Source organism: Dunckerocampus dactyliophorus, chromosome 14 (assembly GCF_027744805.1).
Source record: "Dunckerocampus dactyliophorus isolate RoL2022-P2 chromosome 14, RoL_Ddac_1.1, whole genome shotgun sequence".
NCBI classification, from domain to species: Eukaryota; Metazoa; Chordata; class Actinopteri; order Syngnathiformes; family Syngnathidae; genus Dunckerocampus; species Dunckerocampus dactyliophorus.
Window position 1 is genome coordinate 19,758,783 of NC_072832.1, and position 26,015 is coordinate 19,784,797.

The 26,015-nt window shown below is 41.4% G+C and overlaps 2 protein-coding genes across 3 annotated transcripts in view; both read right to left on the bottom strand.

Moving 5' to 3' along the window:
• slc1a4 (solute carrier family 1 member 4) overlaps window positions 1-7,826 on the bottom strand; it is a 33,637-nt gene extending 25,811 nt beyond the window's left edge. Inside the window, exons 1-2 of one of the 2 annotated variants that reach the window (XM_054798545.1) lie at window positions 7,594-7,826; window positions 1,091-1,188 (exon numbers count right to left, since the gene is read on the bottom strand). In XM_054798545.1, coding sequence (XP_054654520.1) covers window positions 1,091-1,146 — 56 coding nt within the window. In that variant the 5' untranslated portion in view covers window positions 1,147-1,188; window positions 7,594-7,826. Of the gene's footprint in view, window positions 1-27; window positions 601-1,090; window positions 1,189-7,593 lie in introns of those variants that run through there. The other variant, XM_054798544.1, reaches the window with a different exon arrangement.
• Window positions 7,827-14,683: 6,857 nt separating this feature from the next.
• The window catches only part of sertad2b (SERTA domain containing 2b), a 28,187-nt gene continuing 16,855 nt past the window's right edge, over window positions 14,684-26,015 (bottom strand). The window contains exon 2 of the mRNA XM_054799155.1: window positions 14,684-20,650. Within this exon, the coding sequence (XP_054655130.1) occupies window positions 19,411-20,646 (1,236 nt within the window). The 5' untranslated portion in view covers window positions 20,647-20,650 and the 3' untranslated portion in view covers window positions 14,684-19,410. The remainder of the gene's footprint in view (window positions 20,651-26,015) is intronic.

Sequence of the window (26,015 nt, forward strand, 5' to 3'; positions counted from 1 at the left end):
TTTTTATAGTGGAATATACAGTATTACCTGGCCAGGTCCAGAAATGAGTCGGTGGTCTCTTTATCGCTGCTGACGCTCTCCAGACCAAGGCTGTTCGTGTTTAGAGAACCCGCGCCCACGCCGGGTTTGATAATGAACGCCAAGGCAACACCGATTCCGGAGGCGATGAGAGTGGTCACCAAGAAGTAGCCCACCGCGATGCCGCCCAGTTTGCCCAGGGAGCGGGTGTCCAGGCTGGCGGCGCCGGAGACGAGGCTGCACACCACCAGAGGAAGAATGATCATCTTCAGCATCCGGAGGAGCATCTCACCCGGGAAGGCGAAGTAAGTCATCTCCGCTTTGGTCAGGTTCATGTTTCGGACCATCATTCCAAGCCCGACACCCACCAGAACTCCGGAGACCGTCATGAGAACCAGGAGGTTCTTGCCCAGAAACTCCAGCAGCTTCTCCTTCATGCTCTTCTCCTTAGAGGTCCGATCCGCAGAAGCAGGCACGACGTGGCCGTTGATTTCGCTCTTTTTCTCCATGTTTTAATGTGGGAGCAGCGCGGGATGATCGGTGTGTTCTCTCAGCGTGGCTTGGATGAGACTACCAGCCGGCGTGACCGCTTATGGGTGGGCGGATAGATCACGAGCCAAATATCGACAATGTCGATACCAAGGATTGCATCACTGTCGATATTTTTCTGTTCTCTTCTTTTTATTTTAACAATTTTTGTTGTGTGTGTTGTTCGTATTGTTGCATTGATACTTATGTTATATTGACATATTATTTACAGACTCAGTTAATAAGTTATTGGACAGAGGCAGGCTTGGGGGGCAAAAAAACCCCAAAGGACTTAAATAACAGCCAATAGTAGTTTTTACTTTTTTGTTGTTGTTGTTATTTTGCTCTGCTGGCTTCATTTTGCTCAACTGTATGCAAGTGCATGTAATAAAAGGGAATCACTGTATTATTGTGTTGCTATTGTTACATTTGTCTAATATGTCTAACACAGTGGATCCCTGCGAGTAATTCACATGCCCATAAAAATGTGTAAAAATATGCCTCACACACTCGTTAAACACATTTAAGTATAAAATGTACTCACCACTTATAATGAACGATAATGTGAGATGATCGATGAATAGACGGAATCGATGTCATGCTGTAGCCATTCTCAGCACACTGAGTTGGTGCGTTCAAGGACTGCCAAACAAAGAGCAAAATCTTAATGCTTGGTGAAAAAGCATTATCAGTGAAGCTTAAGGATATAAGCACGTAAAAATGATGGGCTATATCACACATTATTCATTTTTTATATTCATTTGTCTTTCCCACATGCAATGCCATGTGCTTTTTTGAATTACTGTCTATTTGTAACGTTTGTTTTTATGCTTATCTTATGTTCTTCCTGTATGTGTTTATTTTAGTGTACAGCCCCTTTTTTACTGTGGTTGTGGTTAAAACTTGGATAAATAAAGTTGGTATGGTATGGTATGGTATGTTATGGTATGGTATGGTATGTTATGGTATGGTATGGTATGGTATGGTATGGTGTTTGTAAATTATTACCAACTTATGGTGAGTGAGATGTGTTTCCTATTTACACTTGCATCAAATTTCATTATATTTGAAAAGGAGTAAGAAGAAGCACAGCTTGTTTAATCCGACCCCTTCTCTGTGTCTATTACGATCATTCATCGTGTTTAACAAGCTGATACAATCATTTATAGGTTTTCCATTTGTTCGCTTCCTTTGTTATAACAACTATGCACAAATCAAAGGCAAAATCCTAACTCGTTCAAGAATCCTGAAAAATTGAAAGTACCAAGTATCAGTATCTACTTGGTGTCGGATCGATACCAACATTTGCAGTATCACGCACCCTATTTGGAGAGGGAGCCAATGGACAGTGACTGAATACAACAGCTCAGTGGACATGCGCAGTAAAGGCTGTCTGACACTATGCACATGATGCAAGAGTGGAGGATATTGCTCTACTCTGTAAGTGGGGGTACAAACAAACATGTGCTCTTTCTGATCAAAAATGGGCCCAAAAGGCAAGATAGGCAAGATAGTCACAGTACATCATAATACTGCATAACGCCGTTCTTAGCTTTAGTCCCATGTTTTGTCAATGGGGTACACTCAGAGGCATTCTTAGTACCCTCTTACTGAGTAGGAACATACCAGTAGAACACATTATCATTTATCGCGGTTAATTGGTTCTAGATTTGCGTGAAGTAGGATTCCGTATTTATAAATGGAATATTTTTGTAGTTAGAGCAGACAAAACCTGTTTATGACCTTCTAAATACAGGTTTTTAACATTATAAGGATCCTCTAGACATGAAATAACACCCCTATAGTCACATTTACAATGTATTACCCAATATAGTAGACATAATAACAGAAAATAAGACATTTAAAACATAAATAAGACTAATGCTTGTGTGTGTTGCTGTAAATGGTGCAGACAGGAAGTGATGTCGAGGGTTCTGAGTTGCGTTTTAGCTTGCCGTGTGCCTGTTGTGAGATCATTCAATTAAATATTAAATAATATTTGCTTCAATATGCACATTTTTTGGACAAACAATTGGCAGTATTCAACCACAAAACAGCATGATTTATTAATTAATGTACTTTTGTAACACAGTGACAAAGGGAAGCTGCAAAATTCAAAGCACAAGGCGTCGAGGGTCGACTGTGTATAAAGATTACTGTATATAAAATGTAAAAATCTAGGAAAGTAGTGTACATACATTATTTGACGTAAAAAAAACAACAAAATTGTTGTTCCTGTGATCAAACTGGGATTGTTCTCCTGTACAAACAAGAGAGTAAAATGAAGGTCTTAATGCTTAAACCCTTTCAATATACAGTACACGCCAAACGTTTGGACACACCTTCTCATTCAATGTGTTTTCATTATTTTCATGAATATTTACACTGTAGATTCTCCAAACTATGAATGGACACGTGAAATTATGTGCTTAACAAAAAATATGTCTTATATTTTAGACATATATTTTATGTCTTACTTTTTTTTGATAGCGCTGCAAACCCGTGGTGTTCTCTCGACGAGCTTCATGAGGTAGTCACTTGAAATGGTTTTCACTTCACAGGTGTGCCTCGTCAGGGTTACTTAGTGGAGGGTTGGGACCATCAGTTGTGTTGTGTGTGTCCACACTTTTGGCCTGTACTGTATGTCCAACGTAAGTGTACACCATAACACCAGTTATTCATAAATAAATTAAATTAAAAAGAGCTGTGTATGCAATGAAAATCCACATAGGATTAGGATGAAATATTTCAGCACCACGGCCAGCGATCAGCCATCTAGGGGGCGCTATAACCAGTTTTGAAACATACAAATATTGTAATATACATCCAAACAGAGATGCTAAAAGACAACATGCAGTATGCTTAGTTTGGGAAGTCAATAAACCAGTAAACAATACCTCATGATCATCATGATAACCGCCTTGAGACGTAATTGCACCTTTAACAGTCTGCCACAAGATGGCAGTAGAATAAAGCTATCGTTTTTGCATATTGATTATGTTTTCTATTTTACAAGCAGTATTATTGTTGTGTATTTTCATTGCCTTAAAAGACGGTACTTTGTTTTATAGCCCCATTTCATTTTGCATGACATGAGACATCTTAGTCAACATCTTAATTAGTAGTAGTAATAGTATTAGTTATTATTAATAGTATTTATATTAGTATTATATATATATATATATATATATATATATATATATATATATATATATATATCTTTATTAGTAGTAGTAATAGTATTAGTTATTATTAATAGTATATTTACTATCCATTCATCCATTTTCTATACCGCTTCTTCCTCATTAGGGTCGCGGGGGCATGCTGGAGCCTATCCCAGCCGACTTCGGGCGACAGGCGGGGTACACTCTGGACTGGTCGCCAGCCAATCGCAGGGCACATATAGACAAACAACCATTCACACTCACATTCATACCTATGGGCAATTTAGAGTTGCCAAATAACCTCACCGCATGTTTTTGGAATGTGGGAGGAAGCCGGAGTACCCGGAGAAAACCCACGCGCACACGGGGAGAACATGCAAACCCCACACAGAAATGAAATCGAACCCAGGTCTTCCCGATCTCCAAGCTGTTACTGTGTTGGCCAACGTGCTAACCACTAGACCACCGTGCGGCCAGTATATTTACTAGTATTATAAATATCTTTATTAGTAGTAGTAATAGTATTAGTTATTATTAATAGTATTTTTATTAGTATTATATATATATATATATCTTTATTAGTAGTAGTAATAGTATTAGTTATTATTAATAGTATATTTACTAGTATTTGCACTGTAGTTGTTTATATTTTATGAAAGTATTCTTAAAGGACATCATTCGGGATCTGTTTTGCATACTATATAAAACAATGTGGAGTAGACAAAGCCAATGTCCAGAGAGAAGACTCCCTCTGTGTCTTGGCCTCCCTTCTTGACTGTCTTCTGTGTTGTCCTCACTGACCTTAGCGGGACTGTTGCTAAGTTGAGCTAAACCATCCCTCCCTCTGCCAATAGAGACGGACTGTGTCCCCCTTCCCCTCACAGCTGTGTGGCCTAAATGCTGGAAATAACCACCAGCCTGCGGTTCAGAAGTCATGGATGTTTAACAGTGGCAAATGTTGCTCTTGTGCCGCGGTCAACCAGAAGAACAAGCAAACACCAAGGAAGACTTTAAGCTGAGCTTCTGAACAGACATACAACTGGACTGCGAAGAACATTAACCAGTACATGAAGAGGCGCCATACCGCCGTCCCTCGCCCCATCGGATTTCGAACATCGCTACCTCACTCTATCGCAGTTTTTCAAAAATTAATTCATGAATGAACGACTGCTGTTTTGACTGTGGCCTATTATTAGTAAAACAGTGCATGTATTCTTGGCTTAAATTAAACACTTTCAAGCATAAAAATGTTCTAAATCGGAGTCAACGCCGACGTCACTTCCACATGTTCGGAAGACATTTATTGAGTATGAGCATGAGTCTTATTAATGTCTTAAATGGCTTATTTTCCGACTATATCTACTATATTGGGTAATGCAAGTGTAAAGGTAACTATTTCATGGCTCTAATAATGGTAAACATCATATTTAGAAAGTCATAAACAGGTTTTCTTTGATCTAACTACGAAAATATTACATTAATGAATCCTACTTTATGGAAATTCACTTATCGCCGTTGGGTCTGGAACCAAGTGACCGTGATAAACGATTACTGTATTCTCATTTTCACCTTGTATTCTTTTACCAATAAACTTACACTTTAAGAAGTCAAGGTGCCAAGCAGAAATGTAAATATCTAACTATAGCATAATTCATTTTAAATGGGCTTTGACAACAAAACAATAAAACCTCAATTGCAAGCGGTACAAAATATCTGTCAAAACTGACAGAACAAATACATTTAGCAAGAAAGATGACCTGTCATTTTCATTTTTAAAAATTATTTTATTACTTAATATAATATAAATATATAAAAAAGTAAATATAAAATAAATAATAGCCCAACATTAATCCCTAAGCCTAACCCATCCATACAATGGGATGTATAACTCCACAATGTAGTTTTCTAACAAGATGGCCTCATGCAAAACTGGTCTGGTATAAAAAAACCTTTGATCTGATTGCACAGTTTTACCAATGGACTGCAAAGGATCATCTCCTACCAAGCTGTAAGAAGTCAAAGAGAAGAAATATAGCGGGAATATACACCATAAGCAGTTTATCTACTGTTTATCATAACCCTGATCTTATTTGCTTATTATTGTTAAAATAATACACTGCTATTAGCCCTTCACACCAGCAAACAAGCGCTGCAGCAGAAAGTCTGCTTGACATAATCAGCACACCAGGAGGCAGCAATGAGCCTGTGAGAGCCTGCTATCACACCTTGGCCTAAGGACTGAGGTCATGGGCCACAGGTTAACACACAGTCTTCCTAGTTAAGCCACGTCCATACCCTAGAAGAGACATGTGCGTATTTATCTGTATACACTACATATGGTGATACACGTCTCTTCTTCTATGTGTTCATTTGGGTAAATAATTCTCTTGGGTAAATACAAAGGCAGGTCATAGTCTTGTTAATATTTTTAGTGTGAATCATCACGGTTATCCTTGAGCGTTTAAGAATTTGGGCAATTTTTTAAAATGGTTAATTAAACTCTCATTTATTATCATACCCTCTCGGTCGAGCAACGACACATTATTTGTGCTTTCACACACTTTGTGCACTGGAACATAGGAGAAAACCCAGAGAATGTCTGGTGGGATACCTGTGACCATGCATTTCACTCAAAAGGTGTATATGCAAATATACGAACATGTCCAAATATAAGTTTAAAATAAATTTTAAAAAATTTCAAAGTTTTGCCTTGAGGCATTGTGTCTGGACAACGCATTCATTGGGGCGCTGAAATGATGTCAGCTTCCCTCTGGGTTTTGGTCTCCTGGTCCTCTGGCTCCCTCTGGTGGGCAGAAGCAGCATTCCAGCACAATCCACCATTTTCTATGCTTTCTATGCTCCTCCAATGAAATGGTTTTCTCAAACTAAATGCATTATGGGAAAACTTTAAAATGTTTTTTTCATATTAAACTCGTATTGATATTTTAATTATGGCATTTTATATTGTTTCTATATTTCTGAGGTTTAACGTTTGAGTGTTAAGTTCCTGTGTGATGCGTTCAATGTTGTTTGTAAGATGAAACCGTGAGTCAGACTGTTATATTGAGTAATGACCTCCTGCAATTTCCTACTGGTAGTGAGCTTTATCCATAGCTCATCATTGGGTCCTGTCAAATAAAGAGGTGACTAATGGATGTGTGGGTGCCACAATGTGCCATTTTATGATTTGGACAGTGCATGTAGAATTCCATATCAATAAACAGAATATATATTATACATTTTTGTAGTTACAACATAGAAAACCTGTTTCTTATATAGAGCCCTGCAGACATGAAATAACACCCCAATAGTCACTATGGGCTGAATCCCAATTGTACCCCTAAGCCCTTACCCTTTGTCTTACTTACCCCTTCCAATACCCCTTAAAACCTAGGTCCAAGGGGAAGAAGCCACTAAGAAATGTGACACCACTTTTCTATTCTATTTACATCATCACCCTTCACCCCTTGCTGGCTGTGACGTTGGCAGATGAGATAATTAAATGGTTCATAATAAATGTTTCCTACCATAAAGAAAGGTACATACATTTCTACATTATTTCAATGTTATATAGCCTACCTCACAACACCCTTTTTTTAAAATAAAAGGCACACATTTCTACAAACTGTGACATTTGCTGCACAACACCAAACAACTGTAATAAATAACAGTGTTGTGTTTCACAGGACAGGAGCGAGTTCTTCCTGTCCTGCGCCTTTATTTTGGCGAGCTGTACTTCCTGCGTGGTGGAGGAGACAGCCGCGTCACGCCTGGTGGCCACACAGCTGCAGCCAATTGTTATTACCAGTGGCTGCTAAAAGGCCAGCGCCGTCGTACGTGCGGCGCTGGTTCATTGTTGCTGTCATCTAAAGTGTGCACTTACCTGTTGATACTTCTGTGTTATTTTCCACAGAGGTTTTTCCCTTTTACTTATTCCTGCACGTGTACAATTAAAGATCTTTTGTTTGCACGCCACCGCCTCATCTCTGCCTTCTGGGGGTCAAGCTTCCGACAGCTCCAACCAGACCTATCGGGACAAACAGCTTACAACCAGCACTGTAACATTTATAAAAAATAGAAAATGTATCAAATATACATATGAAATAGAAAATACAACACAATATACAACAAGCTCATCAAGCATCATTTCAAGGTTTTTAATAACCTCCCTGTTTTGGCCTCGCTCTCCTCCTGTCGTTGATGTTCTCCCTCAGATTCTTTTGTAAGGAAGCCCAGAATGGCTTTTTGTTGCATTTGACTTTTCCATACTGGAACTGCAGCTTTTCAATGGTCCTGGAGTGCTGTATTGTGTAGCAGAGGGCTGACTTCAGTTGGCTCAGCATCTGCTGCAGGAATGACACATACGCATGGAAATACAATAATAATAGTAATAGTAGTACAGGAATAGTGTGCTGAAAACAAATATGGAATGATGGTAAAGAAATAGATGGGACAACATTAGATTCCAAAAGTTGAATATAGTTTAATAATGTGGTGTGCTGTCCACATTTGGCCATGTTGTTTACATCTTTTATTTAGCTCACTTCCTGACCATCATACTGCATGCTGAATACAATAAACATATCTCACTGAGAGCTGAGAGTTGTTGGTGGACTAGGGTGGCTATAATTCACAGCAAACAGACTTCACTACGATGTGCTGCGTTTCATGAGTGATAAGATAGCTAATATAAAACACGAACATCACTGTACACTGTGGAGCGGGGATAGCCACCTGCCATGGCCGGGCGAGGTGCACTGTCGGCAGACACAAACATGGCACTCTCTCGGCCAGTTCAGTAATGTAGATTCCCCAGGCTCGCAAGCTAGTAAGTAAGTTTTACAGGCTAATGTGGTCGCTATCTAATTATTGTCCTATCATTTATGAAATGTAGTAGATTGCAGTTAGTTAGATATTGGTGTTAGCCGGCTATACTAGCGACAACCAACAATTCAAACATGGTGAATATTTACATGGAGTAGCAAATGATTGAACATCTAGTGAGTGACTTTACTGTGAAAATCAAAAATTATGCAGAATTACGTACATGTATATGTTTCTTTTCATCTCTGGTCTGCCGTCTTGTAAGCGGGTGTTGTAGCTCCGCCTACCCCTGAATTTCAAGTCTGGTCCCCAGACAGACTTGGTTTCGAGGGCTGTATACCCCTTACCCCTCGATTTCAGGACATTTGGGACACCACTTGATTCTTGTAAACATGCAAAGGGGTCAGATTAGGGGTAAGTGGTAGAATTTGGATTCAGCCTTACGCTCCTATAATTCTTTGTTTACGTCACATTGCGCAGGCTACGGTATCACTGCAGGGACATAACGGAACCGCTAGCATAGCAAGCTACCGAGCTAACTAGTTAGCCTCTCCAATTTACTTATTCTAAACATAAGAGAGTGTTTCCAACAGAGTGAGGAAGAAGGACAAAGAAGCCAAAAACTTACCACTTCCACACGTAATGAGAGGACAACCTTTTTCTCACTCGTTCTCAGCCATAGCATGTCGGCTCGGCTCTGCTGGCTCAGTAGCCAATCTTCATTCAGTATGAAAGGTAATGTAATGTAATGTAGTCAGACTCCCCAATCAGGCCAACTTGTTGATATTTCTTCAATGTGTACATACTTTAGTTTGATGCAACTTTTAACAAGTGTCATCTACTTCCAAACAACCTGATTTTCCTATCACATGCATGGTTTTGGATGTGAAAGTAAGACAAAGAGAACTCACTCACAAGTACACAGACACTCCAAGGCCCACAGTCTAAGCACTATGCCATAATATATAATGTGAATACTATCTGATCAGTGGCGGACTTAGCAATTTTGGGGCCTTAGGCGAACATAGCCAGGGGCCCTCTTCATATGTTCTTTTAACACAAAAAAGCTGGAAAGGCAGCCTCAAGGCCCCTACAAATATACAACCTTGAATACAGGGTAAACAGAATAGCAGAATAAAGTTTCACATATAAAACCAGTGTATGTCAAAATGCCAGATATTTATTTTTGAACAAAAACACCCGAGACATCATCACAAAAGATGTGTGCGTGTGTGTGTTTCAGAGGGGAAGAGACTGTGTATGTATCGAGGGTGAAGATGAACAATTATAATGAAACAAAAGCAATGACTATACGACTATACTATATATGCCAACTATACACCGTGTCAGGACGGAGGCATGGAAATGGGGAGAAATCAATTGTTTGCAAAGATGACTTTGTGTGTTTATGTGTGTGAGATAGACAGAAACAGGGAAAGTTTGTGTTCAAAGGGAGGGCGTGTTCATGTGTGTGTCAGAGAGAGAGATTATTTACACATGAATACTGTGAAGCCAAGAAAGTGTAAAGTGCTTCACAATATGTATGTCTAAATAATTACCATTTCATGAATACAATCTCACACGCTTCTTACCCACGCTTATCTTGAAGTCCATCCATATTGTTGTCCATGTTTTTCACTGCATGAATGTCAAATAAAGAAAGTCCTACTTGTTGCTGTGACTTCTCACATGAGGAGTCGCAACACCAAACTCAGCATCATCCCGTAGGGGACTGGAACTCACAGCCCGTGGTAGTTAGCGCCGGCTCGTTGACATTTTTTCTACCGACACCATAAAGAATCTTGTGACTTTCGACAATGAGGTAATATATATTTTTGGCGTCCTCTCGCAGCCCGCTTTGGTAAATTGGCTTCATTTTAAGTAGCTTTGCACTTAGCTTCTCACAGCCTCATGACTTCTTTCTCTTCGATGTTTAATGGCGGTTGGCAAAAAAAACTTACAGGTGCATTACAGCTGTCCTCGTGGATCAGTCCATTATAGCGTGGGGGAGAGGGGGGTAAATCATATGAATTTAGCTTTCAGATGGCTTTTTTATTTGTTCTGTTATTGGTTTGTTAAGTATGCTAACATAATTATGTATTACTATAGTTGGGGGTGCTGCTGGCTGTGGTGGCCCTGGCCCGTGCTGGTTGGGGCAATTGCCTACTTTGCCTTAATGGTAGGTCCGCCCCTGTATTTGATAATAAGTCACATAACAATCAATGACAAACACAAACACGCCCACTTCCTTATGCGATCACTATGATCCCCTGCAAATTCCCCCAGACAACAGACAGACCCCCAAAAAAGGAATATAAAAAAAAACACTATTCACTGCACTTTCATTTCGGTCTTATTCAACATTCATAAAAAAGATGCATAAAAAAGTTCCCCAAATGCGAAACCAGTTTTGTGCATGAATGGACTATTTTGTACAGGGTCAGGAAAAATGATCTGACACATTTGTAGGTTAAATAAAAGGCAAATAAAGTAAAGAAACAAGAAAGTGTTTTTATTTTCGAAAAGTACATATAATGCCATTCTTTTTCATTATGTTTTAAAAATAAAATCAATCAAATGGGATCCATTATTGTCCACACTCTCAATGCAGATCCAGCAGCTCTGAAGTTGGTAACCCATAACAAGATGGTGTTTCGAGCTGGTACGGGGTCATGTCTACCAAGATTGAGGTGCAAACGGAACGCTCGTTGTGTTGCAGTTACAGATTCGTTTGTTTTGATAAACGTTTCCACAATGAAAGCGCGATGCTCAGCAGTCCAATTCATGGCAGCAACTGAAAAAGAAACGAAAAACAATGGCATTATAAGGAAACAAAGCAAAATAGCATTATATGAAAAAAATGGCATTATATGTACTTTTCGAAAATAAAAACACTTTTTTGTTTCTTTACTTTATTTGCCTTTTATTTAACCTACAAATGTGTCAGATCATTTTGCCTGAAGCTGTATATGCCCACAGAGGTGCATATTCAGCTGCCAAATGACTTGAGTATTAGTGTATGTTTGTAGGCGTGTGTACAACAACGGCGTTAGTAGAGCAAGCGCGATTGCGTCATTGCCAGAGCAGTGCTTTCGTGTCTGTTTGTGTGCTACCTCTCTGCTACCTCTCTTCTTGTTGACAGTTGACAAAAAAAAATGCCACATTTCCTATCCGACTGTCCACGTTGATGGAAATGGTGACAAATTTAATCATTTTTTGTGTCTGAGCTGAATCCCCGGGCTTGACCTCTGCTGTGCTGGAAGCCACCTTTGATGCATACTTGTAGGATTTCGTTGAAGTGTGTTTTCCCAGAGTTGTCTCAGAACCTGCCTAGAGCCAGTAGCAGTGTTTGACCAGGTTAGTGGAGCACTGGCGATGGGCGTTGCCACCACTAGTTGTGCTGGTGGAGTCTTAGGACTAAGCCTAGAATCAGAACTGTTCCCCATCCTTATGATGGGAACAGTGCACGTGCGCCACCCCTTATTAATCACCGTCGTCACTACAAATCTTGGCTTCTTTTCTTCAGCAGAATCAAAGCTAAGCGCTCCAAAGATCTTGTTTTAGAGCACATGTGTCAAACTCGTGCCCTGGAGGGCCGAGACGCTGCAAGTTTTCTCTCCAACCAGTTTCTTCAGCAGGTGATTTAATTGATGAGCTCCTTCCCTCAAACTGAAGGTGTTGATCATTAAAATCACCTGCTTTAGTGACTGGCTGGCCCTCCATGGCACGAGTTTGACACCCCTGTTTTAGAGACAAGAGGTCTCTAACCTCGAGCAGATAATCATAGCAAAGCATAGTTTGTTCTTCTAGCAAGTCAGTTTGACCTTAACGTGTACAGTAGTACCTCGCATAACGTAAACCTCCTTTTACGTAAATTCCACTGAACGTAAAGAATTTATGTCAAGTTTTTTAATCGTATTACGGAAGAAATTCCATATAACGTAAAGAGTCAAGTTGGTGCAAGTTTTTTTTTTCATTCAACTTTATTAATCCCTCAAGTCGGTACAAGTTCAGACTAACACTAACGCCTTCTGACGCTTCACGCTCTCATCGACTGATTTTCAGGGCACCGCCTCCGCTCTCATCTCATTGGTTGATTATCAGGGTACCGCCTCGCCTACGGTCTCATCTCATTGGCTGATTATCGGGGCACCGCCTATGCTCTCATCTTATTGGCTGACTTATACAGAACGTACGTGAGTTTGTGTGAGAGACAGGCTTGTCCCTTCAAACTCCTTCCTCTTCGTAGTCCCCCTTAAACTAACTTAAACAATTAAGTTACAAATTAAAATTTTGCACACAGCATTATCGTGTAGTGCGTGTGCGTTTGTCTGTGAGACCAGCTGACTCAGTTTCGACTCAGGCTAGTCCTCCTCCTCCTCCTCCTTCCAGCCTCCACTTGCGCTCCTGATCAAGACATCTCGTGAACGGTGAGATTGTTTTTGTTTTTCAGTTTTATCCATTTACAGTAATGTTATTTATTACCTTATTTTATATTGGAATGTTACTGTATTATGTTTATGCTAACGCTTTCTTATATTTTCCCACCATATTTGGTGGACTTTGAATATTTTGAAGGGCCAAATGGGTGAGTTTGGGAAGCTCTTGGAACGGATTAGGCTATTTACATGTATTTTACGCTTCGTATAACATAAAAACCCTATAACATAAAGGTTCTCGGAACAGATTATTTACGTTGTAGAAGTGTCTACTGTATATCAGCAGAAATGCTGTATATGTTCAAATCAATCACATACTGACAAACACAAACTGGCAGCTGTCATGATCCAACTCAGTGTACTCACTGAGTGCACTCAGATGGTAGGCAGGCTTGCGCACTAAGGTTTCTGCCCTGCACTTAACCAGAAAATGCACAAGTTCAGCAATTTTTACTTAAGAAAATGAAAAAAATAACAATGGGAATCACACAGAAAATACCTTTATGATACAGTTCAATGGACAAATATTAATATTTGTCCACTGAACTGTTGTTTTGTCACCGTTGTGTGTTAATGTGTCATTGTTTATTGCAATACCCGCATAGTCCATGTGGTGTAGTTACATTGTGTGTTCCATTTTTGTTATTTTCGGTTCAATACATTTAGTATCTACTTCAGTAGTGTCCAAAGTGTGGCCCAGGGGACATTTGTGACCTGCAGGGTGTTTTTGTTGTAAAATTATAATTAAATAGTGTATAATTAAAGTGTATACATCTACTGTATCTATTTGTATGTCAAATTGGTTTCAGTCTTGTCAGTAAAAGAAATATGCCATAATGATATTTCAGTATGTGGACCCCCCAGTCTACTTCTTCTACAAGAGACAATTATTAGAATTAGGGATGCTCCATATTGGCTTTTTCCTGATATCTGATATACTGATATTGGCCAACACTTCATTACCGATATCGATATTGGGAGCAGATCTTCCCTCAAAGTAATGTCAGGTGACATGTGATGTAATGAATGAACGCATGGTTCTTCTTTTACTGTGATGCCACTGGATGCATTTCACAAATAAACACTATTTGTACCAAATAAGACAAATACTGTAATATGCAATACAAGTTATAAAAAAGTGCCAGATTTATTTCTAAACATTTTGTTTCAACAAAAGTCATTTTTAAAAAGGAAGATGGCTTACTCCCCCACAACCACCGCGTCACCAGCGCTTTCATTGCGAATTGAAGACCATTATTTTGTTAGATGCCGTCTGATCGAACGTTTTTATTGTGAAGGCCGGAAGTGTGCTGTTTTGTCTGTGGGCTCTTGACGTGCTGGGTGGTACTGTCAGTGAGACGAGGCTAGAAAGGTCCCTCCGTGATGATAAAAAGTGTCTTCCGAGCTTCATAGCTGCCGTCCTTTCGTAGTGTTGAGCTTTCACAACGTCAACGGACATTTAATAAACCATTCATTACACATGTACAATCCTAAGGCGAAACTTACAAAACAATTCCACACCGCAGACATGCTAACTGAGCTAGCAAGCTTGTGCACCGATATCAACTTTGACGCCAGTATCTGCCGGCCCCTATTTGAATACAGTAGTATAATTTAGCAATTAGGAAGGAGGCTGGTATGCCAGTGTATGACTGGCAAAAATATGCTTGGACACTCTTAATAGAATAGAAAGAACAAGTCATTTTATTGTATTTTTTAAAACCATTTATTGTGTATATATAATTCATATATATATATATATATATAAAACTACAAAAGTAAGACTTTCAAATTCATAGTCAGCAGTCAGTTTATCTCACGATATATATTTTGTCTTCCTTAGGGTGAGAGAAAGGGAGAGTGCGAGAGAGGGAGAGAAAGAGGCTTTGTGTTCTATTGCATAGAACAAGGCACAACTCTGTAAGGTCTGTGAAAAATACAGCCTTTGGAGGAACTCAGCCTTGACTGCGGTCAGTCTATCCCAAGGAGCAGAGCTCTGCCGCATGCTTGGACAGCTCTAAAACAGATCCAGTACGAAAAACTGATCCTTGAAGTCCTCGGGGCTCATTTGTCATTCATACTATGTACACAACTTTTGGCATTGAGGCATCAATGACAGGCTTTGGAATATTGATATATATGACAGTTGGTTTTTGCGTATTGCTGCATGAACAGTTGGAAAACGATGAACAAAAAGATGTACAAAAGGTCGCAAATAAAAAGGAACAAATCAGGCCCTTGTATGTCAAAACAATTCCACACTAATCCCACACTCAGATACATTCCCATCTGGAGCAGAATACATTCCGGCTACACATTCTGTACACATATTTACAATCCAAATGTTCACATCAAAAAAATAAATATATTTACACAGAGCGGGAAAAAAGCAATATGAATAAATAACTTAATTGACAGAGGAAAAACACATTTCAAAGATAGTGAAAGCAGTGGTGCTGATGCTTTACATACTGCAGGAGGTCAAAGACAGACTGGGAGAGTCACTGGAACCAGTTTTCTTTTGGCTAACACAGTAAGATGAGTCAGGGGCGCATTCTCTGCCACCGAGTCCCAGCAGCCACTTCAACACAATAGCAGGTGTGTGTCAGCAGCTCCCTGGACAGCCTAGACTTCTTTTCATACTGTATGTCGCGTGATGCAGATAAACACATTTGTAAAAAGTCATCCACCACAATCCACAATGATAATAACCATAATAAATGTGTTTTTATAGCAATACTCAGGCAAATGATTACCATGTCTTATGCATACTTCACTGCTTGTAACAATCGTAACTGAAGCCAAAGAATACAAAGCATGGCAGCTAGTTGGCAACAAGCGGGCATCGAGAGTCAGATACTTCACAACCAGAAGACAAATGGATGCTGTGATTGACGCAGTGTGGAAGGTGCGAGTCACGCTCATCTCAACTCTTAATCCATTTCTAGTATAACAGATGATCCTGAACACACCTTGCAACTACCGTATTTCCTTACTCAGTGGCAGCAGGGCTATTTCCAGGGGAGGGAAATCATTGTTACACCCCTTTACAAAGACATGAACTGTCCAAAACTTTAAGGTTTTTTAGGCTAATAAATTAATATTCTGGTAAAATAAGCCTACCATTAATATTATAGACCCGTCATATCTTTGTAAGGTAGTAAACTTACATTAGCAGGAGATCAAATAATGACTTCCTTCCCCACTGTATTGACACATTTTTGTAATAGTAATACACGTAATACACAATCATAGTTATTTTTTCTCTGATAAGGTCCCCAAAAATCTAAATAAAAGACCTATAGTCGTCTCTCGCGTCCTCGCTGTTCAAACACTGCTCCCTCACTTTATTGCGTTTTTTCAAAAATTAATGATCACTGTTTCGTGGTTGAATACAGCCTTTTATTAGTACAATAAATATGCATATTTAAGCAAATTTTACTTATATTTACTACTTATACTATAGTACTGAGACAGGCACTAGACTTGTCACTAAGGTTCCCTAGGAATACATTTACTGTGACACACTTCGAGCAGGAGTTTTATTTACATAAATATTACTATTTTGTCTACTATATTGGGTATGCGTGTAAAGCCATTTAAAGCCGCCATTACATTACATCAATGTATTGTAATGGTGGAAGTACACGGGAAGTACGCTGTCCAGAAAAAAACAACAAGGAACTGCTCATGTGTGAGTCTGTTATCTTATTTATGTCTAATATGTCTTATTTTATAAATGTTTGTACGGCCGCATGGTGGTCTAGTGGTTAGCATGTTGGCCAACACAGTAACAGTCTGGGTTTGATTCTCCCTTGGGCATTTCTGTGTGGAGTTTGCATGTTCTCCCCGTGTGTGGGTTTTCTCTGGGTACTCCGGTTTCCTCCCACATTCCAAAAACATGCATGTTAGGTTAACTGGAGACTCTAAAAATTGTCCATAGGTATGAATGTGAGTGTGAATGGTTGTTTGTCTATATGTGCCCTGCCATTGGCTGGCAACCAGTCCAGGGTGTACCCCACCTGTCGCCCGAAGTCAGCTGGGATAGGCTCCAGCATGATGGATAGATGGATGTCTTATTTTCTGTAATTATATCTACTATATGGGGTAATACAAATGTAAAGGTGACTATAGGGGTGTTATTTCATGTCTTGAGGGCTCCAATAATGTTCAAAACTGTATCTAGAAGATTGTAAACAGGTCTTCTATGCTCTAACTACAAAAATATTCCATTTATTAATATTGAATCCTACTTTGCAAAAATTCACTTAGCGCAGTCGGGTCTGGAACCAATTTAACGGAATGAATGAGGGACAACTGTACCAAGAAAATGCAGAAAAACCTTGGTTGGCTGGACAGAGGCGGTCTCAAATGGTTTGAAGGTGTGCTCCTTGGAACATACACACATATGCACATATATACATGACTGGAAGGCCAATCACCTGACGCAAGATCATCTTTAATTCATCAACTTGCCTCTGTAGGTGCTGCTGTTTTGGTTAGCAATGGTGTTAATTGAGATAGGTCGTATTAGAGTGGAGGCCACTGATTGAGGAAATACGGTACTCAAGGATAAAATCAGCTTAATTGGTGACACTAAGATTGGCAAAGTTGTGTTTGAATAAAGTAGACGCAAAATGAATGTTCAGAGGGGGGGAGGATTGTGAAAAAGCCCAGTCTTCATCAGGGTTATCAGTTTGGGTTTGCAACCTCAAATTGATTACTAGACAGATTGAGAGTTCCAGTAATCATGTATACGTTATCCAACATCCAAGGAGTTTGGGTTGAAACTCAAAACTGTGTTGCACAATCTAGCGGAGTGAGCAAAACCCTGAGATTGAGTGAATATGAGCTTCTATTGTTAACACAACAGTTTGTGCAAATTGAGTTGATATAATACTATATGCTGTGTTGTCATTTGTCTGTCACTCAAGTTGCTAAACACAACAAACAAAAGGCATGTATTGAAATACACAATATTTGTTAGTCTTCACACAATTTTGAGGATATCGCCAAGACACAATTAGCGCCACAATGACTCTGCTGCAGTCTGTGATGGCTGATTTGTTTACAGTTCACCAACTGCCTCTGTTTCGGGTGGACTTTTCAGCTCTTTTCCACCTGACTGGGACACGAGATCTGCAACCATTTCCAATGTAAACACAACAAGCTTGCCTGTCTGCTCAAAGGCAGGCATGCTATCTGAGCCTGTATAAACCAGCATCCAACAGCGCTTTGCACTAGCAAGTTGGTAAAGCCCGGACCTGAACTGAGATCGTCAATACAGTAGATCCCCGCTATTTGAGAAACGTCTATTTTGACCAGGAGGTCATCAAACCAATGCCTCCCTCAAGGCATGCTGGGTAACTTCCTGTTGGGGAAGTGTGCGCGTGGGTTTCCCAGCATGCCTTGCAGGTTGTAAATGAGTATTATTGTTTTGCATGTATATTAGTGTGTAAGTGTTTATTTCAATACCCGCATCGTCCGTGTGGCACAGTTACATTGTGTGTTCCACATAGATGTTATTTTTGGTTGCATCATGAGTGAGATTGGCATTTGGGTTGATAAGCTCCCGTTTGTTTGTGATGTATAAGCAAGGGTGTAAATATCAAGTTGAGTCGCCACGCACGCATGCACGCACGCACGCACGCAGTTTTCTACCAATAAACGACCTAATTATGGAGATTATGAGTGCTGAATGGTGACTATGCAAGGATCCACTGTACATGACCACTCCTATGAGTATCTGAAATATTGCCAAAGAATGACTACTTCATCAAGGTAAGATGTAGAGCGCTGGTAAAACGACCTTGTGGAAATCCTTAGACGCATGTTTAAAACATAAAAACAGCATCTGCAATAAAAGACAATTAAATTATCATTTGATTAGAAATTTCCTCACATAAAACACAATTGAATAAATAAAAAAATATCAGGAAGGAACAAGTGAGAGAAAACGAAAAGACAAGCAGGAATCGGATAAGTGGTCATTTTTTTTGAAAGGCACTCATCTGCTGAAAGACACGTTTAGTGTGTGTTTGTATCAATCCCAAGTATTTCTATACCCATGAGGAGCCACCTTGGACTGAATGATAAACCCTCTGTCACACATTGAGGGTTATGGCTTAAGTCACTGTTAAACCTTACAAAGTGGATAAGGTTCATATTAGGAATGAATTCAGTGCAGGTCCTCACAGGTATAGAAATGTAAACTAATCTATTTTTCTATCTATCTATCTTTGTTTCCCAGTCATTTCATTTCTGTGTTTGGAAAAGTGAGTCAGTCCATGCACAGTGTTGTGTTGTAGTAGTATTAATAGTTGTCATAATTAACATGACAACTAACATTTACAATTGCAAACTTTAAAAAAAACAACAGAAATCCCAGATCCATGATTCATTTCAGTCTCTTTTCAGGATTGAACAGTTTTTGCTTGTCATGAACCCACCAACACTTCCATGATGTGATCCAGCTCCGTCAGATCAATTTTAAAAGGCTGATTGGCTGAAACCTGGGGGGCGGGGCCACTGTACGGAGACGCCAGCGATTTGAGGAGGTCATCTGTCATCACCACCGGTGACAGTTTGGTTATCCCGGTGCCGGCTGTCACGCCGACCGCCCCTGCTGTGACGCAGGGATCAAAATCGTACATGGACGTGTCGATGTCGGCGAAAAGGACGTCATCCAGCGCCAAGTCTGAGAGAAACCCCGAGGGCGTGGAAGGGGAGGAATGAAAGGGGGAAATGTCTACTGGGCCAGCAGGGGGCACTGTGGGCAGAGTGTCCATCGGTCGAAGCACGGCACTGCGGCCTTCCGCTAGTAAGACACAAGCTGTTTCAAGTTCAGCACCCGTGGTTCTGCAGTCTTTAGCGGTGCCTATGGGTGCAGGGGACAAGGCTGCTACGTGGGAGGGATGAGTGAGTGTTGTGGGAGCAAGGGAGGTAGTTCCTGTCATAGAATTGGCTGCTGCTGTTCTATTTATGGCTGTTGGCGGACGTAAGTCCATGTCGCTCACAATGGGAGACAAAGACTCATTGGACGAGGCAGGCAGAGAGATGGTGGTGGACGCCTGACTTTGTGCAGGGGGAGGCGACAGAGGAGGAGTGGGCGGAGATGAAGAGCAAAAGGATGAGTCTGGACCATCCTCCTCCAGTAGGGAAGCTGGAGTGAGGCAGGCATCCAGTGGGGCCGGGCAGGCCTGGGAAGCCTCACAGGTAGGAGGCACCAACGGGTGGGGTGAAGGTGGAGGAAGAATCACTGGCATCAACAGAGCAGAAGGCGGGGATACCGGCCCGGTCGTTGCAGCTGATAAAACTCCAAATGAGGGCGGGGTATCACGGAAGCCCTCGTCCATCGGGTCGTCCGGTGGCGGTGAGGGTGGCAGAAGCAACGGCCGCAGGGAACCCTCCTGTTTCAGTTCATCCTGGATGCGTCGCAGCATGTTGTTGATGAGGACACGACGCTCCAGGCTCGGCTCGCTCAGTGGCCGCTGGCTGTACAGCTTCATTAAGGAGATGTTGAAGATGGTCTGCCTCTGAAGCGTGTACGACACCTTGGACAAGCCCTCGTGGCCGAGGCCTAATCCTCCTCCCGCCACCGATGCCTCCAGCTTTTTGCCTTCCAGCACCTCTTCATCCTCGTCCAGTTTTCGCTTGGCACCTTTACTGAACATAAATCTGGAAAGCAAAGAAGAAAGAGCTAGTTTGATTATTTGAAAATCAGTAATAAGAAGGGGTAGAATAAATATTTCCATCACAAATTAATCTGGTGACTAGTTAGCCTGTGTTACCTTCAACAAGCAGAAAAACACTAAGGGCAGCGGTACTGGGTTTTTTTTTTAGTTGGCAGAATTCCCTATAGAACAAAGTTTACAGATTTCACAAAAAACTTATAATTGTCACTCTTTGTCTGTCGCCCCCCCCCCCCCAACATTCCAAAATGATACAGTCCGTTGCCTTGCGTCCCCCTCTGAGAGCCAAGAAGTATACTGTAATGTAACTTGTTAAACATGTCCAAAACAAATAAACCATTAAATTAATTATTTAATAAATGATTGCTGTTTTATGGTTGACTATGGCCCACTATTAGTTATATTGAAAGACACAGGTATATATAGTATGCTGTAATGCCAGTTATGTTCTATTATTGAGGCATGACATTAGATTACCGGCACACTGCATGTATCAACTATGGCATGTCCAACACAACTGAGTGAAAAGAAGTTCGCCTCCCAATTCATGTGGAAGTGGTAAGTTTTTGGCGTATCTGTCCTTCTACCTCACGCCGTTTGAAACCGTTTTAGAAGTTTAAAATGCAGTAAATAAAGTGGAGGCAAGCTTGCTAAAGATTAAAGCCATGACCGTCTCGTGTCCCTGCGGTGATCCCGTAACGCGTGCTTTATAGTTGAGCAATGGGGTGTAAACAAAGAATAATAGGAGTGTAAAGGTGACTACAGGACTGTTATTTCATGTCTACAGGGCTCTAAAATTGGTCAAGATTGTATTTACAAAGTCATAAACAGGTTTTCTATGTTCTAACTGAAAATATTCCATTTATTAATATTGAATCCTACTTTGCGGAAATTCACTTATCGTGGTCAGGTCTGGAACCAATTAACCGCGGTAAACGACGGATGACTGTACAACGTTGGCCTTAAAGAATCAGTGTTGCCCACAGGACTGCAGGCTATCGGTGGCATTGGGTTTGCAACATCATCAGAACCACTACTGAACATTTAACCATGAGATGGGTGTAACACCTATAAATGCAGAATGCTTTTAGCAGCAGGTTTGTTGCCATATAAGATTTAATAAAGTGTATAGTGTAAAGTGAAACCAAATAGAAAATGAAATGAAAGCCTGTGTGTTAGAGAGCGGGGCCCAATCACACAAGCACTCACGCACACACACACACATTATGTAACAGCAGTTTTCCCTGCTGTAGCACAAGATCATAGGCCACATTTAACGTCAAAACCCTTCCACCCTCCTGCTTTGCCAAACAGCACACAGTAGCTCAGTCTGCGAGACATACCAATGCACAATGAAAGAGCCACAGCATATTCACAAGCATAAATAGTTCATCTGTTTATAAGAATCAAAAATGTGTCTGCTTGGATTGCAAAAAAGAGCGAAAGACCAAAACCAGGCATCACTGCAGTACGTTTGAGTCAAATCCAGGCTGACAGGCTCATAGAGCCAGCCGCTATACACACACAGGAAGTGTGAGCTGCAGGCCCAGTCACCATGACTGGTTGGTTGCCATGACAAACAGAGTCAGCTGGGAATTCACCCAAAGAGATGACAAAGAACAAGATGGTGGATGGGGAGGAGGAGGAGGTGGTGGTTGGTGGTTGCTGAGGGGTACGAAGGAAGAGAGAGGGCGGTGCAGCAGGAGGAGAAGGAGGAGTACAAATGTGGGAGATTAATGAGCAACACTTCACACAGCAACGCTCCTACAAACCAGGTGAGCGGCAAAATGCTAAAATCTTCACTTAACTGTGAATGCAGTTGCTACAGTCAACAGACTGTAGCTAAACATTCATGGTTTGTAGTAAATTATGTATTCAACGCAGCTCAGTTGGACGTTACATAGCTGGGTACCACCAGAGAGCACAGGTGCTCACCTGTAAAGGCCTTGCTGCGCACATTCCAGCATTATATTCTCCAATAATTCATTCCAAATACTTATTTCAGTGTACAGTCGTCCCTCGCCACTTTGATGGCTCAGTCTGTCACGGTTTTTCAAAAATATATTCATTAATTAGTCATGCTGTTTCGTGGTTGAATATGGCCTATTATTAGTCAAAAACTATGCACATATTAGCAAATATTATGTACTGTATTTAAATAAATTATAAATTAAGCATGTTGAAGCTGCGTCCGAAGATGCATTCAAAGATGTTGTGAAGATATGTAATATTCTACACTGACCGTTAGTTGAACCTCGGCTACAGGAGGTGCAATGTGGTTTTCATCCCAGTCGCGGAGCACTGGACCAGCTCTACACCCTTGCAAGGGTACTGGAGGGTACTTGGGAGTTTGCCCAACCGGTCTACATGAGCTTTGTGGATTTGGAAAAGGCTTTCAACCGTGTCCCTCGTGGTGTCCTGTGGGGCGTGCTCCGGGAGTACGAAATTGGTGGGGTGCTACTATATGCTATTTGCTCCTTGTACAACCGGAGCAGGAGCCTGGTTCGCACTGCCAGCAGTAAGTCAAGCCTGTTTCCGGTGAACGTTGGCCCTGCCAACGCTGCCCTTTGTGACCAATTCTGTTCATAATTTTCATGGACAGAGTTTCTAAGCACAACCAAGACGTCGATGGAGTCCAGTTCAGTGGCCTTAGAATCTCATCTCTGTTATTTGCAGACAATGTGGTCCTGATGGCCTCATCGGGCTGTGACCTTCAGCGTTTACTGGGGCGGTTTGCATCTGAGCGTGAAGCTTCTGGGATGAGACTCAGCACCTCCAAATCAGAGGCCATGGTTCTCAGTCGGAAAAGGCTGGATTGCTCCCTCCGGGTTGGGAATGAGATCCTGCCCCAGGTGGAGGAGTTCAAGTATCTCGACATCCTGTTCACGAGTGAGGGAAGGTTCGAGCGTGAGGTCGAAAGGCGGAGTGGCGCACTGTCTGGAGTAATGCAGTCACTGTACCGGACCGTTGTGGTGAAGAGAGAGCTGAGTCGGAAGGCAAAGCTCTCAATTTACAGGTCGATCTACAGTATGTTCCTACCTTCATCTATGGTCATGAGCTTAGGGTCGTGACCAAAAGAACGAGATCTCGAATAAGAACTGCCCAAATGAGTTTCCTCCGTAGGGTGGTTAGACTCACCCTAAGAGATAGGGTTAGGAGCTCAGTCATCCGGGAAGGGCTCAGAGTAGAGCCGTTGCTCCTTCATATCGAGTGGAGCCAGTTGAGGTGACTCGAGCATCTAGTCCGGATGCCTCCCTCCCAGCCGCGAGAAGGCAGACCTAGGACACACTGGAGGTATTATGTCTCACAGCTGGCCTGGGAATGACTTGCTGGAGGAGGTGGCCGGGGACTGGTAAGTCTGGCCTTCCCTACTGAGACTGCTGCCCCCGCGACCCGTACCCGGATAAGCAGAGGAAAATGGATGGACGGATGGAATAATCTCACCACAGGCAAAGTAATCCCTAACACGGGCTACTGTTGCAGCCATAACCCACGCCAAGCAAAAACCCAATTCTGAACCTCTGACCTCACTTCCTGTCCGCCCATCCACTCAGCTCACCTGGCACCTGAACACACATTTACAGCAACACACTTACAGCAACACACTCGAGTACAAGTCTTATTTATGTCTTAAATGTCTTATTTTCTCTTATGAAGTCTACTATATTGGGTAATACAAAAATCTTGACAAAACTTAATTCAGGATAGTTGGTGTTTTCTCTAGTACAAGAGTTGGACAGACAGGGAGAGGAAGGTGGGCGTCAAACAGCTTGTTACATCGATCACCACTGCATGCCCCATTTCATCTGAAAAGGCATTAGATGTCATAAGCTGTTTGACAGGCAGGTGAAAAGGTAACTCAAATGCTTTATTGAGTGCAGCAGAGTGGTTATTGAGGTGGGACATGTCATTAAAAGTAGTGACAAAATGTTCTTTCAACTTCTTTTGTGTCTGCATACATTGCAGAGTGTTCAGGTTTGTGCAGAAAAATGGTGAATCAGAGACACATAAACAGACTACAGTGCAAGAGTGAGCAACAGAATTTCAAAGCAGTTTGCGGGCGTGATTGAGAGCCAAAGCAGCTGCACGTCTGCCGCTCTGACTCATGGCAGGGTGTTTAGACTCAAATACACACTCAAGCACACACTGCACAGGACTGACATACCAGAGGTGCCCCACCCCTGACATTCCACTTCAGTGTCCTCCTCTTCCTTTTCCGTCTGCCCCACCTCTCCCTCGCTTTCTTTTTCATTTTTTCTCATCAGCGTCACACCATCCTTTTAACATTCACAGTATCTGGACCATCCAACACCTTCCGATCCTAGGTTGGTGAAATCTCCAAAGGAAGTAAAGCCACACCATGTACTGTATGAATCCAGTGCTCTAAAACTCAGTTGTGGTCTTCATTCAAGGCCACTCTGACTCAACACGCCACATTAATTGAGTTCATTACACATATGTGCTCACGAGGGACAAGGCAAAAGCTCTCAAACATGGATACTACGGTGATGAATCTGATGCAAGTCATGTTTGATTAGACCAAGGTCTCATCTTGTGTTCCTGTTTCATTTTGTAGTTATGCTTTTTCTTGGTTCTTGTTATCTGGACTTCCTCTTTCAGATGCTCCCTCTTCTGGTCGCCGGCGGAGCAGTGACACACACCTGCTTCTTATTTGTAATTAGACAGGCTTATTAGCTTCCTCTGCCATGTTGTCAAGACCCCCGGACCTTTGCAGTTGGTGTACTGACCTTCCATGCTCCATGCGTTTTTTTACCATGCTGTTGTCCTGAATCGTGATGCCTGTTATTTTTGGACTGACTGTAAAACTACTGCAGGACAGTTAGTTCTTGAATTGCTTTCTGCCTAGTCCATTTTGTTTGTACCTTGTATTCTTCTAGAGGGAGGGGTTTCTACTTTTTTCCTGCTTTGCTGCTCAACCCTCGGTTCTTTTGTTTGATAACTTTTCTATTTAGTTGTACAGACATAGTGTAGGTTTGACTTCTATTTGGTTTCTTTCAGTTTGTTCTAGTTCACCTTTCTTTGTACTATTTAGTACTAAGGCTGCAACAAACTATTATATTCTTAGTTGATTAATCTGAAGCCTGTTTCGATTAATCGAGTTAGGCCCGCGGCAGACCAAATCAATAGGAACCAAACACAAACAGTTAGTGGTTTGGTCCACAACATATCAGAAAAAAAGGGAAAAATGTCCATCACTGATTCACACGCTGATGCGTGTGAATAGAGAAATATTCACATATGAGAGGCTGAAATACGAGGACATTTACATATTAAAATAAAAAAGCGAGCAATCTAATACCAAAATAGTTATTGATTCATTGGATAAACGA